This window comes from Zonotrichia leucophrys, chromosome 2 (assembly GCF_028769735.1).
Source record: "Zonotrichia leucophrys gambelii isolate GWCS_2022_RI chromosome 2, RI_Zleu_2.0, whole genome shotgun sequence".
Classification (NCBI taxonomy): Eukaryota; Metazoa; Chordata; class Aves; order Passeriformes; family Passerellidae; genus Zonotrichia; species Zonotrichia leucophrys.
In genome coordinates this window covers 12,571,521-12,588,618 of record NC_088171.1, presented here as the reverse complement: position 1 = coordinate 12,588,618, position 17,098 = coordinate 12,571,521, and the positions used below count along the sequence as shown (strand labels likewise).

Genomic DNA, 17,098 nt, shown 5'->3' with positions numbered 1-17,098 from the left:
TGATTTAGTATTTGCTTTGTTGTCAAGGTGCAGTTAACATAAACTAGCATGAGAAAACATTTTTGCCTGTTTTTCAGCCTCATTACCCTCTCTGATCAGTATTGGGGGTGTTAATCTTAAAGAAGCTCTGAGAAAAGGGGAACATGAAGCAAGGGCCAGGTTACACCCTTATAAATCTCACCTTGCTAAAGCTGTTCTTCCCCACTCCCAGCCCCAAGAACTAGTTTTATCTTTCCTGTACAAGGGGAAATTATTCCCACTCCTAGCCTGATCCTGAAGCAGCAATGAAAAAACACTTGCTCTGGGGTGTGACTACTTCCTGCAGAGCTGAGGAATGAAAAGGGGAGTTTCTTTTTCCTTCACTGGAGTCTATAGAGAATCCTTCAAGTATTATTCTCCCAGCTGTTTAAAAGCAAGTGCACACACATGTGATGTTTGCAACAGTATTTTATTTCATTTCAGAAACATTAAGCACATCCTGTAACTCAACACAAGAACTAGCCATCTACACTTATTTTTGGGTGTAAGTACTCTGAAACAAAGTGCAGTAGATGAGTAACTTACGGAGTGCATAGAACGGTGTTGCACTTGCTTGTTAAAGGGCAGTATCAGTACTGGTGTTTTCCATTAGATGCAAGGGTTTGTTTCAAATATAACACACAAACAGGACAAAATCTGTGTGACAGCTGAACGTCTTGTTTCACATAAAGTGCTGGAACAATAATTTAAATGTTACAAAACAAAGCTTTAACGATTCTAAAGCATTGTTACTCACAATGTGCATCTATGACAACAATCTAAATGTGGTGTGTTTAGATGGCTCCAGTCTCAGCTTCCTTTGGGAGCATGGCCACGTGTTCCAGCTGGCCTGAGTCTGACACGTCGTAGCTGGTCTTGTACTTGGCCAGGATCTTCATCAGCGGTCGCAGCTTCAGCCACCACTGCTCCTTGGGAATCCTGTGTCTGGGAGGAAACAAGGAGGTGAAATACATGGCGTGAGGCAAACACCTTCCTTAGGAATGGAATCAGGCATTGACCATCATGGGGGGATGTAAAACACTGACACAAATGAGAAGAATCAGGGACGGAATCTCAAAGAAATGAACAGGTCTTACTGGCAGTGTTAAACATAATACCAAATTTGGCACAAAAATGCTGCCCCAGTGAACTGAAACAGAAGTAAAGTAATTCTAGGCATTAAGGCAAAGGCAATCACATGGAGGTTACTTAACAACACCAGCAGTTCCGGACTTCACCATGAGACTTTCAGGTGTAGGGAGGATGAAGGAAAAGCACAAAAGCAAGAGAGAAGCAAACAATCCAAGTAGATCTGGGAGAATTCAGCCTCAGGCAAAAGCAGGAAGGCGTTGGGAAGTGTTTGCTTGGAGTGGGGCAAGGCAGGCTGTGGTGAGGTGTTTACACCAGGCAGGGCATACGTACACAAAGTCTGTTTCACTCTTCAGCTCAGCCACGGGTTGGAAAACAAGGTTGCGTCTCCGCATTCCCAGCAAACAAACTGAGTCATCCGTATTGGCAAATACTTTTCCTAAAAAGAATGAAATAATTCAGCATCCTTCTTACAAGTAGAAGAGCAAATACCACTTCTCGGTAATTAAACTGAACAAAAACTTACAGTAGCCTAATTTAAGCTACTGATTATTTAATAAATTGATATAACATCAGATTAGTGCTTTAATAGGATTAGATCTTTTTAGCTTAACTTCAGTGATTAGCAATGAAACAACAGTGCAGTTAAACAACAAAATGAATTTTAGCATCCAGGTTTAGATCAGATTTTAGGAAGTAGTGCTTTACAAAAATTCCCAAAGACTAAATATTACCTCCTTCTGTCTCCCATGAAGGCAGCATGAAACAAAAAAGAACAAATGTAACTATACAAACATCAATTCCTGCATGCATGAAAACCTTCCATTACACTGGCTATTTTAAGAGGATGATGAAGCAGCTATCTGAATTATTGACCTCACTCAAGTGGAAATGCTCATACAGCAAGAAGCACAGAAAGGCACTACTGAATAATAAAAAACACCAAGATGGGAAGAAGTATGTTGACTAACAAATTGTCATATGTTTGCAAAGTGGAGGAGTCTTACACACTGACAGACAATCAAAGACAGTAACAAGAGACTGCAGCAAACGTTTCTGTACCTTTCCGGTAGGTTTCCTTCAGTTTTTTGGAGATCCACTGCATAGCTTTTGCTGAAATTTTTGTCCCGAAATTTCTATCAAATGGTGATGGTGCTCCACCCTGTGCAAAAATTGAATTCTGGGTTAGCTTATCAAAGCAGGATTGGTGTTTGTTTCAGCAGTTATCTCTGCTTACTTACGGCCTGCTCTACCTCTTATTTCCATTTCCCCCACTTAGAAAAACAAACCAAAAGCCCCACCCTATTAGTCAGTCTAAGGTGTTTAAAATTTGTGTTCAGCACCTGTGGAATTCCCACAGAATCAATACTATTTCTCACTTAGAAGAATGGAGGGGACTGTGCATTTTTCTCCAGTTCAGTGATAAGTGTAGCCAAATCAGGAACTCCCTTTGCCCACCGACCAGCTGTGTGTAATGAGATAAAGCCATGCAGACAACACAGGCCAAAGGAGTAGCTCACTTCTGTCTCTTCCACAAAAACACCCATCTGCATAGATTTTCTTAATGAAATCTCTGCTCTTCAAGAGGCAGAGATGTTATGGATGGGCAGATAACTGTCTTATGAAGAAGGTCTTACAATTAAATAAAGGACAAAAAGTGGAATTATTTATTAATATAGACAGAAGAGGAATAAAAATGAAATTCTCAAAGAATCTAATGCAGTTTTCCTAGATTTTTAAAAAGGGTTTGCAATAAAACCTGAGGCTAAATCCAATCCACACAAATCCTTCTGTGTTGCCTACAAACAAAAATCCACATTTTTTTTCCTTAATCTTGAGTCAGACTTGTTTCCAATGCTTGAATAATGCAGTGTATATACCTTGAGCATACAAAGTTAGTGCTGTCTGTAACTGTAGGCTTGTATTTACCTGCTGCATATGGCCCAATACATTTTTTCGACAGTCAAACACTCCTTTTCCTTCTTCAGAATACAGCTGATAAATGAAATCAGTTGTGTAGTTCTCATTGCAATTCTCATTTCTGTAACAATTAAGGCCAAACAGTTAGCAAATTTACTCTAAAGCACTGGATGTTTTTGCAGCTACTGAATGACAAGTCTTTTCCCTTTTCTTGATAGCAGTAATCCTGGCTGGGACATTTTCATCTGATCACATACACTCACTTTTATGTAACAGGCTCATAATTTTTAGGGGTTTTACAGTTAAGGTCATAGTGTGACACACTACCTTTAGTAAGAAGGAATCTGGAATAAAAGACCCAATGAGAAAACAGACTGAAAACAGGATGAAGTAGTAGATTACAGAGCAAATATATTTACATAGAAAGAAGTTTTAGACTTGCACTTCCAGGCAGGCCCCAGAATTGCCTTTTGGAGCAACAGCTTTTCTAAAAATCTCAAGTTAAAGGAATAATCAAGGAATATAGACTTGGAGTGTCATTCCAAGTGGCCAAGAAGCCTACCTGGCTGGGAATGCTCAGTATCTGATGTATCTATTACAACTATTACTTACCTCAGCACTAGACCACGCTGGATACTGGTTTTCATTTTTTCAGTCAAGTGTTCCACATTAGCCTAGAAACAAAAGTATTTTTAAAGATCCATACACATCTCTGTATCTGAAACAACTTTAATGAATCTACATTTCCTGAGAACTTCTGTTGAATATTCCACATAAAGCATTATGTGCAAATTGAAATTATCAAGATTTTTGGAGATGCAGGATAACATGCTGTGTATGGCAATTCATCTTGGGTTAAAACTAACATCTTCCTCTATATCAGAAGTAACAGAGTTTATTAAATCAAAGGAGGTTTTTATATGCTATACCGGTACAGCATCCAGCTTGATATACATAAAAATACACAAATTGCCACTGAAGTTTACAGTCTGCCCTTACTTCTGGTCCTGCCAACAACAGCATGGGGATAAATTCTGATTCATTTCACATCTCTGTGCTTCTCAGGAAATTTCTATCCTTTTAGCTTTGTGTTTGCCCATGACTGCAGCTAGCACTAACCATCTCAGAAGTGAAAAGTCCTCACAGCAGACAAATTCTATATCAGCTTGTGTATGTACTACACCATAATCCGTAATCCTTAAAGCCTGAGGGCTTTATTTTAGTAACACTTCCAGACATGCTCTGAATAGCTGTGGTAACAGAGTCAGTATCTAATAAACCTGACATACTGGTCAGTTCTTGTCCTGAACAGCCTTTAAATACAACTCTGCCATAACAAAAAGATACTGCTCTCTACTGTTTTTGGCTTTATTTTAAAACTACCCAGGGTCTGTTAATTTAATTTGAATTTCAATTACAAGTCTAAAAATGAAACAAATAATCTAGTAGTGCTTAATGGCCAATACAATTATTTTTGTCATTTTCCTGAACTTGGGTGTCAACACTGTCAATTGTATCTATACTCCTGTTTTCATCTTATTTCTCGTAGTTCTGCAGTCATCTTCCTGAATCACCTTGGGATCACATTGCTTAATATTTAAGACCTTTTTCCCAAACCACCACAGGATCACCTCCATACTGTTCTCTCTACCTGAATCACCACAGGATCATGTCAGAATCACTTGGGGTCACCAATTGTTGTCATCTTATTGCAAAAGTTCCAAACCTTCTCAGTGATTTCTCATGGTCAGCTCCTCACAGTACAACTAACAAACGGCAGCTCCCTTTTCAACCAGCTAACCCAGTCTTTTGTAGCACTCATCTTCTTATTGGACACTGCTGTGGCCTGTTAAGGGCAGGCCTGTTCCTAATCTCTGGTGATTAGTACAGCTGCAACTCCTCAGGTGTGAGACTGCCTTCTGCACTATTCTCTTACATTCTATCCCTCCACACACTCCTTTCTATGATGTTATGGCACAGGAACTGGCGTAACAAGCCAGATTTAAGGCCCAACCTCAGCTGTTTCTTTCTTTCATGAGCCATCTACTTCAAGTACACACATTACGATGCACACGTACAACAGCTTTAGATCTACTTAAGAATGAGCAAAAAAGGTGCTGAATACCTGGAGCTCTCTGATATCAAACTGCTCCTCGAAGATGTAAGCAGCATCAGCTCCTGCTGCCAGGGCCCCCATGTTGGCCAGGTAGCCGCAGTAGCCGCCCATGGTCTCGATGATGAACACGCGGCGCTTGGTGCCGCTGGCCGACTGCTTGATGCGGTCACACGTCTGCTCAGAGACACCACAGCCTGAGTATGCACTACAACCCCTCACTGCTTACGTTTTTGTATGTCATGCAACTTTGTGTCACCTACTGGTAACAAAAAAGTTAAAAATAAAGCATTTGTAAAGAATGAATCTTTAAAGAATTCTGAAATGGCATAGCGCATGTAACTATAATAATTATACAATAAAGGATTTCTTATAAATCATATATTGAACACCAGGGTAGAAATAAAATGTTTTTCTACTAGCAATTCTTAACATACACTTGCTTCCTGCAAATACTGAAACAAGAGTTCATTTTGGTTTGTAGTGGCATTAACCAGTTGTGTATCTGCGTTTTCTAACACAGATACAAGTAGATATAATGAAGCTTTTCAAGGAATTGTGGGATGAATAAACTTCTCTTCTTTAACTCTATTCATTACTTAAGCTTACTTCTTCTTAGTATTGATATTAAAATTCACTGCAGTCCCATCTATACTGAACTTCTTAAGTCCTGAGCATGTACTGCCTAATTACTTTCCAGTAATGATTTCCAGATTAATATAGTTCATTCAAGCACTACTGGTGCATGTTTTAAAATCTTTTTGGTTTTATACAAACAGGTACATATTACTGTAACAAGACTGGAATCTCCATTTGCACCTTACTGGGACCAGCATAAGGAATGTTCTCTACCTGGAGATCTGTTACTTACATGAAACCAGTTATTTCTTAGAGCTGCCTAAGAGAAGAGGAAAGTAACAAAGACAGATGCAATCTCCAGTGTGGCAAGACCTAGGAATCTTAGGAAAAAATTGTAACTCAGGAAAATGCAGAAAATAGTTTACTATTCACCTTTAGGTTTTAGTAATACTCAAGACTCTATTTGACAAATTCACCTCCTGGAATGAATTTTTCTACTATTTGAAGTTATTTTAAAGTTGTTGATAAATGTATCTTCCTTTCAGAAAGCAATTCAGAGAAATAAAGAGGCCTTATTTTCTTCTTTGTCTTAGAAACAAATAAATAAATAGCATATACCACACTTTGTGACAGGAAGAATTTTGTGAAACTGATGTAGTGTCCCAATACCAGTTCTGTTAAACAAAAATTGAAATGAAAGTACCTGGAAAGTTGTCATCTTGCAACCTGAATTATGGTAACATTAAAAAATCCCCCAACTTTCTGATTTTTTGAATGAGTAACTGTAGTTAGTTCATGGTTTTTTAACACCAGAACTTCATTCAGCTAACTGAAAATACTACTTCTGATTGTGAGCAATATGGCCCTTAAAACCATACCTAACACATCACAGAACAAATCATTACCTGATATATGAGAAAACTTAATATAAAAACTCTAGAACTTCTAATATAAGAGAGTTTAATGCATTTAAAGATTAAGACCAGTATATGCAGGTATTTAGGTCAAGCTAGCAAAAGATACATGTAATTTAATTTATACATATTTTATTTATTTATTTGCATATATGCCTATTATGTGGTCACACACAAAAGTGCAGCATTCACATGAATTTATTCAGAATATGGATATTCTGTTATCCCAAGCAGAGAAAGATCTCCATAACAAACTCTGTCACAAAACTCTATGTTGACTTTCTGTCAGTCTTTCAAAATGACACTTTTACTTTTGTGTCTTGGGTTTTACAGTGTCACCAAGCACTTGACTTTCTCCGTGCAAACATTGTTTCATGAAAATTTTTGCAGAATACTCTAGCACAGGAGAAATTTAACTCATTTTTTAAAGAGCTGCCTGAAACTGGATTGGTACTATGTGTTTCACTTATGTTGTAAAACAATCTTGTCTTTAGACAATAAAGATACATGTGGAGATTTCCACCATTTTGAGAGACTTCTAGTATTTGTAAATCCCAAGATTTCTAAAAAGATTTTCCATCTGCTGGCAGGAGAGTGGAATTTTCTGCCTTTTGAGAATCTCCAAGTACCAAGCAAGGAGGTAAATCAGTCATTGCCAATGGGACTAATCAGTTAAAATCTACTTAGAGGGGTTTCTGTCCTTGACCATACAAGAGATGGAGTACAACCTTTCTACTACTCTTGCTTTCTCAGAATTACTGTGACAGAAATACCCAAATATGAAATTGGCACAGGTAGACTTAAATGAATTATAAATTCATACACTACACTACAGGCTGGAAAAGCCAAACCTCAAATGCCTGATGCAGGTTTCAGACATCACAAACAAGGTCTGAGGACTCATTTTGGAATTCTGTTGCTAGTTGAGCTTTCATATGAACTGACCCAGCTTAATGAGAAATCCTAATGTTTGAAACACCAAATCAAGTGTTCTGCTATTAGCATTAACCAAACATCCTAATGACAATAAAATTCAAATGATGCAACCATATTTTGTTTTACAGAAAGCATCACTGATATGTATACAAACTGTAATTAACTTAGTACCCAAAAAATTACATAAGAGGAAGCAGCACTATATGCAATCATTTGTTGCCCCATTGTGTTTCCAAAGTTACCACTTGTGAAGGTGCATAATTCACAATTACAAGATTTAGCTACTTGAATAAATGTCAGGACAAGGGGGGGAAAAGCTGAAGGAGTGGTGAAGTACCCATGTCCTGCCTATGAACATTGTTACACGATGAGCCCACACGACACCTTAGGACATCTCAGCCCAGGGACGCTGCACTGCAGCTCCCAAAGGCCAGGGCACCCTGTTTTCTGCCACTGCTCTTCCAGTTATCTACGGAGCTTTTTCACTCATTGTGTAAGAACACTGTATAAAGCAGGAAAACAAACCTGCTTTTCCCAACCCCCTGTAGTCTTGATTTGACTTCCTTGGCAAATTACTTCATGCTTAGTTATATGGCTTGCTAATGATGGGTTTGATAAAAACTCAGAGCTGGTAAGATTTACTCATTTGTTTGCATTACATCTCAGCTCAGTTCCCTTTGCTGTGTCTTAAGCAGAGTAAATAGGACTGAAAGAGCTCATAAAGCAGTTGTATCCAAGGAAAAAACTATGGTAGACTAAAACTAGAACACTGATTGTTCTGACCCTGCATTGTTTAGCTGAACATCAGTGACACACTTAACTGCTTATACTATCTGTGCATTTATATGCACTTAATGTATGTTAAGCCTAATGGAGTTTATGGGATTATTCATGTGTTTAGTGTTAATCATGTACTTAAAATGCTCTACTGCACTGAGCTCAGTCAATAGTTCATCCAACAAATGAGGCATTTATTTATAAAATATGTGCTTTCTTCTTTTACCTAAGTAATCTTTTACCTAAGTTAAGATAAAAATTAAATTGAAGAAAGCAAAATATTTGATTCCCAGTAAAAGCAAATACCTTAAGCGCTAATGCAGGGGTCTTGAAGAACTAAAGATAGTACCCAAAAAATTAAGCATTTAACATATTTTTTCTAAGGTTAATCTTTAATCAGTCTTGGAAAACTGAAGTACTAACTATTAAAAAACACAAGTAACTGAGTTATTTGAGAAAACCAGACATTTCAAAGTCTTTAAGTAACCTCATCTTATGCATTTTATCATCTTAACTTTTACAAGATATGCACTCTTACCTCCACAATAGCATTCAAGGCAGTGTCAGCACCAAGGCTATAGTCTGTGCCTGGCACATTGTTGCTAATAGTAGCAGGCACAACACACATAGGAACTGCAAACTCCTCAAAGCTGTCACGCGCCTCGTAGAGCTGCACACAACTTTCAAAGGCCTGAAGCAGTGGTACAAGTGTGAGTGAAACATTCCTTGGCTTTGGGCTGCTCTGCTAATGACTCCTGGCATGTGATGGTAAATGTGGCTGTCCATTGGCCCAAGTAAATACAATTGGTGAGATTATTTGGGGGGGGTGGAAATATCCTGTACATACCACAACAGTGCACTGGGGTTGCATTGGCACAATGCTCTTTGAAGAAAAGCAGAGGATTAGTACCAGTTAGTACAGACTGAAGGTGAAGTGTGCAGAGAGGTTTGAAGCAGCTGGGCAGGAAAGCATAGCACAAATCTAGAATGGAAATCATTCCACAAGAAAGAACTTAAAGAACAGAGTTTGATACATGCTAAGGAGCTTAGAAAGTTAACTAGTAAAACCCTTGCAACTTGAAGAAAATGCTTAAAGAAAGACACTTTTTTAAAAAACTATGTTATCCTAGAAAGTCAAGACACGCATCTATTTCCACCAAGAGAAAGGAAAAAAAGTTCACCCATGCCTTCAAAGTTTCTATCAACATCACACATCTGCCTCTGTGAACACAGACTGGAGGTAGGCCTAGAAAAATCCAGGAACATATGCACATAGATGAGTTAATAAAGTTTGCAAGTATAGTTCAAGGATTCTTTGAAAAGCAGTTTTAGGTCCTTGGAATGACTCCAAACTCTACTAAATATATTATCATGTCAAAAGGATTAGGTGCTCCTAGTGGATGTCAAAATAAATGTTGAGATTTTGCAGCTGTTTTAAGTAAACATACATTACATTATTCCAATTATTTCTAATCTAAACTCATCAGCATCTCTCATGAAGTGTGGCAATTTTTCAAACTGCCTATGTTGGCTCTCCACCAGAAAGCCTGATTACGTAGGACACGATGTTTTCATCTCTTTCTCCCAGAAACTGATGTTCACAGAAGTCTCATTTTCTTGATTTCTCAAATGGGTTCAGAGAAGCCAATTACTGCAGATCAAAATTAGCTACCTACTGAGGTATCTCCAGGCATATCTGCACAGTGACTGGTTTAAGGAAAAACTTAGAAGAAAATTATGGGTAAATCCCCTACCTGTGAGAGTTCTCCTTCAGAGCTTTTGTTCTAGACAGAGCAGATCCTGTTCAGTGAGAAGACAGGATATTTATGGCTGTAGGTGCATAAGTACAAGCCAACTTTCTAAAAAATTTCTCTTCTCACTGTTTTGCAAATGAAATGGCTCAATGCTATATTTTCAGTTTGAGGTTGAAACACAGTCTAAAAGGTGGCAGTTTCAGACCCAAAGAGCTCAGAAGAACTAGAGTCAGGAGCAACAAATAGGAGGGGTTATTTGGGATTTGGTTTTCTTGAGTGGCTGAGACTTCACTTAGAAAATTCCAGTAATTGCCTGGCCCAACTCAGCTCAGTCAGGCTGCTTTGAACTTTTATTTCTATTAAAAGAATAAAGACATACAAAGTAACAGCAGTTTGGTAAAACCACACAGCTTCCTGGAGATCTGCAGAACATGAGTTTCTCTAAAAGGTTTTATACTAAGACTTCTGGAAAAACAAGTCAAAGGGAGAAGTAGAGCAATAACTAACATAACTGGTTAGTCTGCATTTATGATATGTTAAGATGCAGTTATGATATGTTGTACTTGCATTAAATATTGCCATTTTATTTGATGCAAGTGATTCAGCCAACATATCCAATGACTGTACCTTCACCAAGCTCGAGCATTAGATGATTATATGCAACATCTTTGCATCACTGTGGCAAAACATTAAAATGCTTTTAATATATAGTCACTTAATTATAAAGGGTAAATAAGTGATCAATGGTTTTAGCAACTGCTATGCTAATATTTTTTTTAATTACTACAGTAAGGCCATAGAGGGATACTGCACTATGTTAATAAAATGGTTTAATAATTTCCTACCCTTTTATTGGATTTGTGTTACTAAAAAGGTTGTTGCCATAACCAACATAACCAAGGATGCTTTATAAAAATTCTGCAGTCAAGCAAAGACTACTGTTTTAAGATGATCTAAATACAAATACCCACTGAAGGGAATGGAGCTACTGTCCTTACTCCTCATCAGCTGTTACCAGGACTGAAGGAGATGAAAAGTGAACAGGTTAGCTAGTGGCCTGGCTAATTTTCAGCTTTCTCACTCAGAGTAATGTCTGTTTTCCATGGGAAATGTGTGCCTTAAGGCATCTGACTGTAGCTTTCTTTGTTCCTCAGGGAATGTTTTTGTGGTTTTTTCCCCACAAAACCAAATCATCAATCTGTACCCCCTTTTCCCTTGGTGAAAAGAAAGGTATGATTGTCAAAGAAACACAGTGGAAAGTTTTAGTCTCTCCCTTTTTCAGGTTCCATTATTCTCATCTAGCTGATACCTTTCATTTCATGGCTGTCACATTCCTGAGGTCTGACATCTAAAATAATATCCTATTTATTTCATTGAATTAGCAACATACTTGAAAATACAGATATTTTTATTATAGTAGTTATTTTAGTGATGCTTCATGTAATAGAAAATTTGAAGCTCATGTTCTTATCCTGCAATCCTACAAGGGTAAATTTTTATGCCTATAAAGATCAGCCTTAAGCATATCCACCTCAGGTAGAAACATCCAGCTTTTCCCAGGTACTTTATGTTCTCATTAGCAGTTTTTCTAATATTCTGAAAAGTGAAGTGAAAAATACAGTTTATCATAAATTTAAAACACTCTTCAAAAGATAAATCAAATTTGAAGCCAAGATTTTAAAACAGAAATGGAAAAAATTGAACATTTCAGAAGGGTCCCCATGATCTGTTATAGAATCTAAAGTAGTTATTGAGCAATGTTTATGCCTTTGTGAGGAGCACACTCTTTACTAATCTCTCATTCAGAAGTTATGTATCTGTTAAGTCTGTTTTTTGTTTTTCTTTTTAAATGCAGAATTTTAACACATTTTATCATCCAATGTCTCTATTTACACTTGACAAGTTAAAACAACTGCCAAGTGTCTAATGATGGCAAAGAGCAACAATCCCTGATTACCAGCACAATTGTACTTACCTGACTAGAGGGAGGCAAGAGCACACAAGTAAGAACCATACCACAGAAAAACTAAGTGTGATGCCACTTTGGTGTTCAGACAGCACTGAAAAACTGAGCACTTTTGGTGCTCTGACACCACTGTAAACTATGATGCATTTATTGACCTAACTGTGGTAACAGGAATAAAACCTACCTATAAACCAGATAAAATGGATATTCATGTCCACCTCCTACTTTGGTTTATGACAGTCAATTGTATGACAGGTACTGGGCTTATCTGGTCACATTTAACAGGGGCACAGTTGCTACTGCACCTCATCTGAGCATGGCACAAGAGTGAAAGGATGCACTTTTCACTGGGAGGTTTTGTGAATCACATTCAAACAATCAGAGCAAAAAACTGAAATGATGTCTTCCAAATGCAAAAGTCTGAAAAGTCTGCTCCCTCCAAAAAAAAAAAAGCAAACCAAGCCAAACAAAAAAAAAGAGAAAACCCCCAAATTTAATTTTCTACTCAACTGAATATAAATCTTGCAAAGCCATTACTTTTCATATTCAATGCAGAGAAAAATCTAGGCAAAATTAAATGCAAAACAACCAGAAGAAAGCCATTAGCAAAAAAAAATAAAAGCTTTTGAAAAGTTTTCAGCTCTCACATTGAAAATACAAACACCTTTATATCTAATGAAGGCAAATGACACCTAGAAACCTAAATAGAAAAGCAAACAACAACAACAGACTGCCTGACTACTACATATCTCCTTTGCATGAAATAACCTATAAAAAGAAGTCAGTATGGTTAACAAAGTTTATGAAGATAAGAAAAGAGGGAAAGCAGATGTTATGCACAATCATTTTACTCACCTTAGCTCATGATCAGTCATTTTGGACAGATATTTTTATTTACCAGAACTGGAAACAACATCAAGTTGTTTGATATACAACCCAAGTTGTCAATAAACAATTAATTCAGTGAATTTTAGTTAGCTTACAGTCTTGTTCAAGGCAATACTTCAGGAAACTGATATTTCCTAACTGAAGGGTTTCCTTTGATGAAGTTAAAATTATTTATGCTAGAATGGTGGGAAAAAAATGGTAGTGCATTCAAAGTTGGTGGCACCTGAAGAATCCTTGACATTAAAAAGCTACCATGATTAAAATTTTCAAATACCTTTAAGTGACAAGAGAACTGTCATTTAATTTTCAAATGCAACTTGAAACTCTTTTTGTGTAACTGACTAAGCTTTCTGTTGAACTGAAATTAACTGAGGAATGGCTGGGGTTGGAAGGGACCTCTGGAGGCCATGCAGCCCAACCCCCTGCCAAGGCAGGAACACCTGAGCAAGTGACACAGGAACAATCCAGGAGGGTTTGGATTATCTCCACAGGAGACTGCAGCACCTCCCTGGGCAGCTTTCTCCACTGCTCTATCACACTCAAAGTGAAGAAGCTTTTTCCTCATAAGAGATTAAACATTCAATTTTTACTTTATGTTGTATTAATGGATTTGATTTTTTTAAAAAATTACTTCACATGTCTCAACTCTTTTTATTAAATCTGCTATTAGGAGAATAAATGTAATGTCTATTACTGAGAAATACGGATTTTATGTATTGTCTTAGAGGAGTAAAATGTTACATAACTAAGAATCTCCTTCTCAACAGAGCAGCTTTCCTCAGTGCTGCAGCTGGGTATACTACAACTCTATATTATGAACACAGATTTTTTCCCCTCTACACTGAAATTGATCATCCAAGTCTCAGCTTTAGGTTTCTTTCTTTCTTATACAACAAGAGATGCCATCTTGCACTTAAAAAATTCAGAGGTCATGGTAGTTTCAGCAGAAACTAAATGGAAGCATTTGGGATCCTAGACTTTCTCTTTTCTACAGTGGTGCCATGACTGTGTTTATATCAAGTAATTATTATTTCCCAGATCACATTTCTGAAGTTCTGGTCTACAAAAATATCCAGTAGTAGCCAATTAAGTAAGTTTAAACAACTGCTTTGTTAGTATATGCACACCAGAGCAGACTTACATCAGTTATAGTGTTCAGAGCAGTATCTGCACCAATGCTGAAATCTGAACCCGGTACATTGTTGGATACAGTTGCAGGAACCATAACCATTGGAACACAGAATTCGTCATATTTCTCCCGAGCTGCTGACAATTCCAGAAGTCCAAGGTAAGCCTGTTGGGCACAGGCATCAGGTGAAAAATTAGGATGAATAAAGGAAGGGCAGAGTTGGGAGTGACAAAATGAGAAGGGCCACAGGGGGAGCCATTTCTACCACAGCACACTTCAGCAAGTCAGAGCACTAAGGAATCACTAAAATCTAACACAGACAAAAAAGAAAGTATTAGAAACAGGCATATATTTGAAAACAATAAACAGATTGTATATAAATAAACATATAAATAAATATGTTGTCTTGAAAATGAACAATTTAGGCACAGAAAGTTGGTTTTTTTCAACAAAACAAACTAGTCCCCCAATCTTCAGGTACTGTTACTCCTGATTTAAAAATCTTGATATTCCTGAATTAGGGTCATAGCTAACAGCTTGGACCAAAAAGGAAGATACATTCTTTATCAAAAAGCAATGAGCACATTCTTCTCTGCAAGGAGTGGGCAAAACACTTTCCTGAATCAAAATTTCCAAAATTAATTGCTTTTTTAGAAAAAAGCAAACATGAAATACAGGAAAAAAATACTTCTCTAGATCCGTTACAGATTTTGACATGCACTATGTGTGAGAAGTGGCTTAAATAAGGAACCATAGTGGAATTTCTACTAAGAGTCAAGAACATCTGCAAAGATGTTCCAAGTGTTGATACAGTACAGACTGAAATTTGCACAGCAGAAGTCATTAATTTATTTTAACACAAAAAACTATAACACTATCTCATCTCATTTATCCATTTAGCACAACTGTTAGCAGTTCTAGGCACTGTATTGAATGCCAGCTTTTTTGATAGACAACACTCACGATTCTAAACACTATCTATGTCATGTATCAAATACACATAGAACCAAATGGATCTTACATGAAGATTGGGTAAAAATCAAACCAAACTATTAATTTTGTTAGGAATTCTAGTCTACTTAGACATAATTAGATATTTCAGTGTACCTCAAATCCACCAATAACCATAAGGGCGTTAATGTTGTTAGTGCGCATCTGGTCAGCAATCTTCTCCAAATATTTTGCAGGAAGAGTACTAAAAATCATTAAACCAAAAGAAAAATAAAAACAATTTACAGACTCTGAAGCACTAAGAATTCATTACTAAGCTGAAACCATAAAGTCAGCAGGCAACACAATGGTTTTTGTTTTACATATTTATCCATACAAGTAGCTCTTCCAGACAAACAACAAGGACTCATGTCAAGTGTAAGGAAACTGCAGGTCTGAAATCCTTTAAAGTGTAAGGACCCCAGGAAATTTTTAAGTTGACGTCCCAACTCCCACTCTTAAGAGGTGGTTCAGTATACTATAAAGATACCCTTGGAACACAAGGATTTGAACAAAAGACAAACTCAAAAAACCCCAATGTACAAAAATTGAGGACTTAAAAACACTCTGTGTGAAGAAAAGAGCATGGAATCATACAGTGGCTATATAAATCACTACAGTTCATCATATCAATTGACAAAAATATTGATGTTACCGTTTTGTACCAAGAATTGATCCTCCTTGACCAGTCCAGCCTCCAACATCTCCCCAGGAAATTTCCTTAATCTTTGAATAAAAGTAAAAACAGAGGTTTTGTTCAGTGATTATCCAATAAATTCTCTTGAGCTGCAGCAAACAACAGGTACTACTTCATGAAAAGCTGTTGGAAAAAGTTGCTGGGCACTGACATCACTAAAACTAAATGAGGCCAAGGAAGAAAACAGCATCAAGAGCTTAACTCTATTTCTCTTGAATTATTACAATCCCTTTTGGTGTTACCCCTTGATACCCTAACTGCTTTGTTGCCTTGCATTAGGCTGCAAGTCCTTTCCATTCCATTTGTTCTTTCTTCTTCCAGACCAAGATGAACCTATCTCTGTGTTTCATATCTCAATCCTATTTTCACCTATCCTCTCCTACTGAATGTGAAGCAAAAAAAATCTAAGTTAGGTCTTTGATGTAGGTTTTAGGATCTATGCATCCAGCCAAGAACAGAAATCAGTAATCTTACATTCAGTTTCTCTTCAGTACACCAACCAATACATAACACTTAAAAACAGGTGAATAGAAGAATCTAACTTACCTAAGGAAGGAAAAGCTTCCTCCCTCAATGAGCACCATTACAAAGTTTCTTACAGCAAAGGAATACATGTGCAATAGCTCATTGTTCAGAATCAGAGATTATTCTGCTACTCTGAAAAAACTTCAATATGCTCAACATTGACCAAAACTCAAAGGCAGGATTCATCTGAGCTCATTTTGTAGCTCTGCAGCATGTGATTAACAACACTCAGCATAAATGAATTTACAGTCTTGAATAGTTGAGAAATAGTTACAGTCTAGGTTTTAGAGATCTTTATGAAATAAAAGCACTTGGAGAGCCAGTTCCCTGAGCAGTTACGACAGAACACACCTTCCAAGAACATGAACAAAGGTGGTGGTGTGGGATGGGGTACCTAGCACTTGGTAACGCACACACGTGACACTGACCTTCCCTCTAGCGAAGCCTTCAAAGCCATCAATGACAGCAAAGATTTTGTGCCCTTCAGTCATGCCAACTCTCACTGCAGCCCTCACGGCAGCGTTCATTCCAGCTGCAGGGGCACCCACATTTAAAACTGCCACATTGAAATTACTCTGCAAGATAGAAAATTGTATTTAGTAAGGACTTTGATTTCTACACCATAGTTAATTTGATTTTGACTTTGATTTCTACACCACAGATAATTGGTACATCATATGTAGTTGCTAAATACTAAAATGTAGGAAACAAAATTTCAAAGCCCCTAAACATGTTGAAAATTTGAAGTTAACTGCAAGGTGCAGACACATTTCCCCACTTGCAGAATATCAAAGAGACAAACA

General features: G+C 37.3%; 1 protein-coding gene across 3 annotated transcripts in view; it reads right to left on the bottom strand.

Annotated features, from left to right (window-relative positions):
- Positions 1–429: 429 nt before the first annotated feature.
- The window catches only part of PFKP (phosphofructokinase, platelet), a 42,956-nt gene continuing 26,287 nt past the window's right edge, over positions 430–17,098 (bottom strand). Inside the window, exons 13-23 of one of the 3 annotated variants that reach the window (XM_064703944.1) lie at positions 16,724–16,870; positions 15,729–15,799; positions 15,191–15,278; positions 14,096–14,248; positions 8,885–9,037; positions 5,153–5,317; positions 3,640–3,701; positions 3,037–3,148; positions 2,170–2,269; positions 1,441–1,546; positions 430–963 (exon numbers count right to left, since the gene is read on the bottom strand). In XM_064703944.1, coding sequence (XP_064560014.1) covers positions 813–963; positions 1,441–1,546; positions 2,170–2,269; positions 3,037–3,148; positions 3,640–3,701; positions 5,153–5,317; positions 8,885–9,037; positions 14,096–14,248; positions 15,191–15,278; positions 15,729–15,799; positions 16,724–16,870 — 1,308 coding nt within the window. In that variant the 3' untranslated portion in view covers positions 430–812. The remainder of the gene's footprint in view (positions 964–1,440; positions 1,547–2,169; positions 2,270–3,036; positions 3,149–3,639; positions 3,702–5,152; positions 5,318–8,884; positions 9,038–14,095; positions 14,249–15,190; positions 15,279–15,728; positions 15,800–16,723; positions 16,871–17,098) is intronic. The other 2 variants (XM_064703943.1, XM_064703942.1) reach the window with 2 other exon arrangements.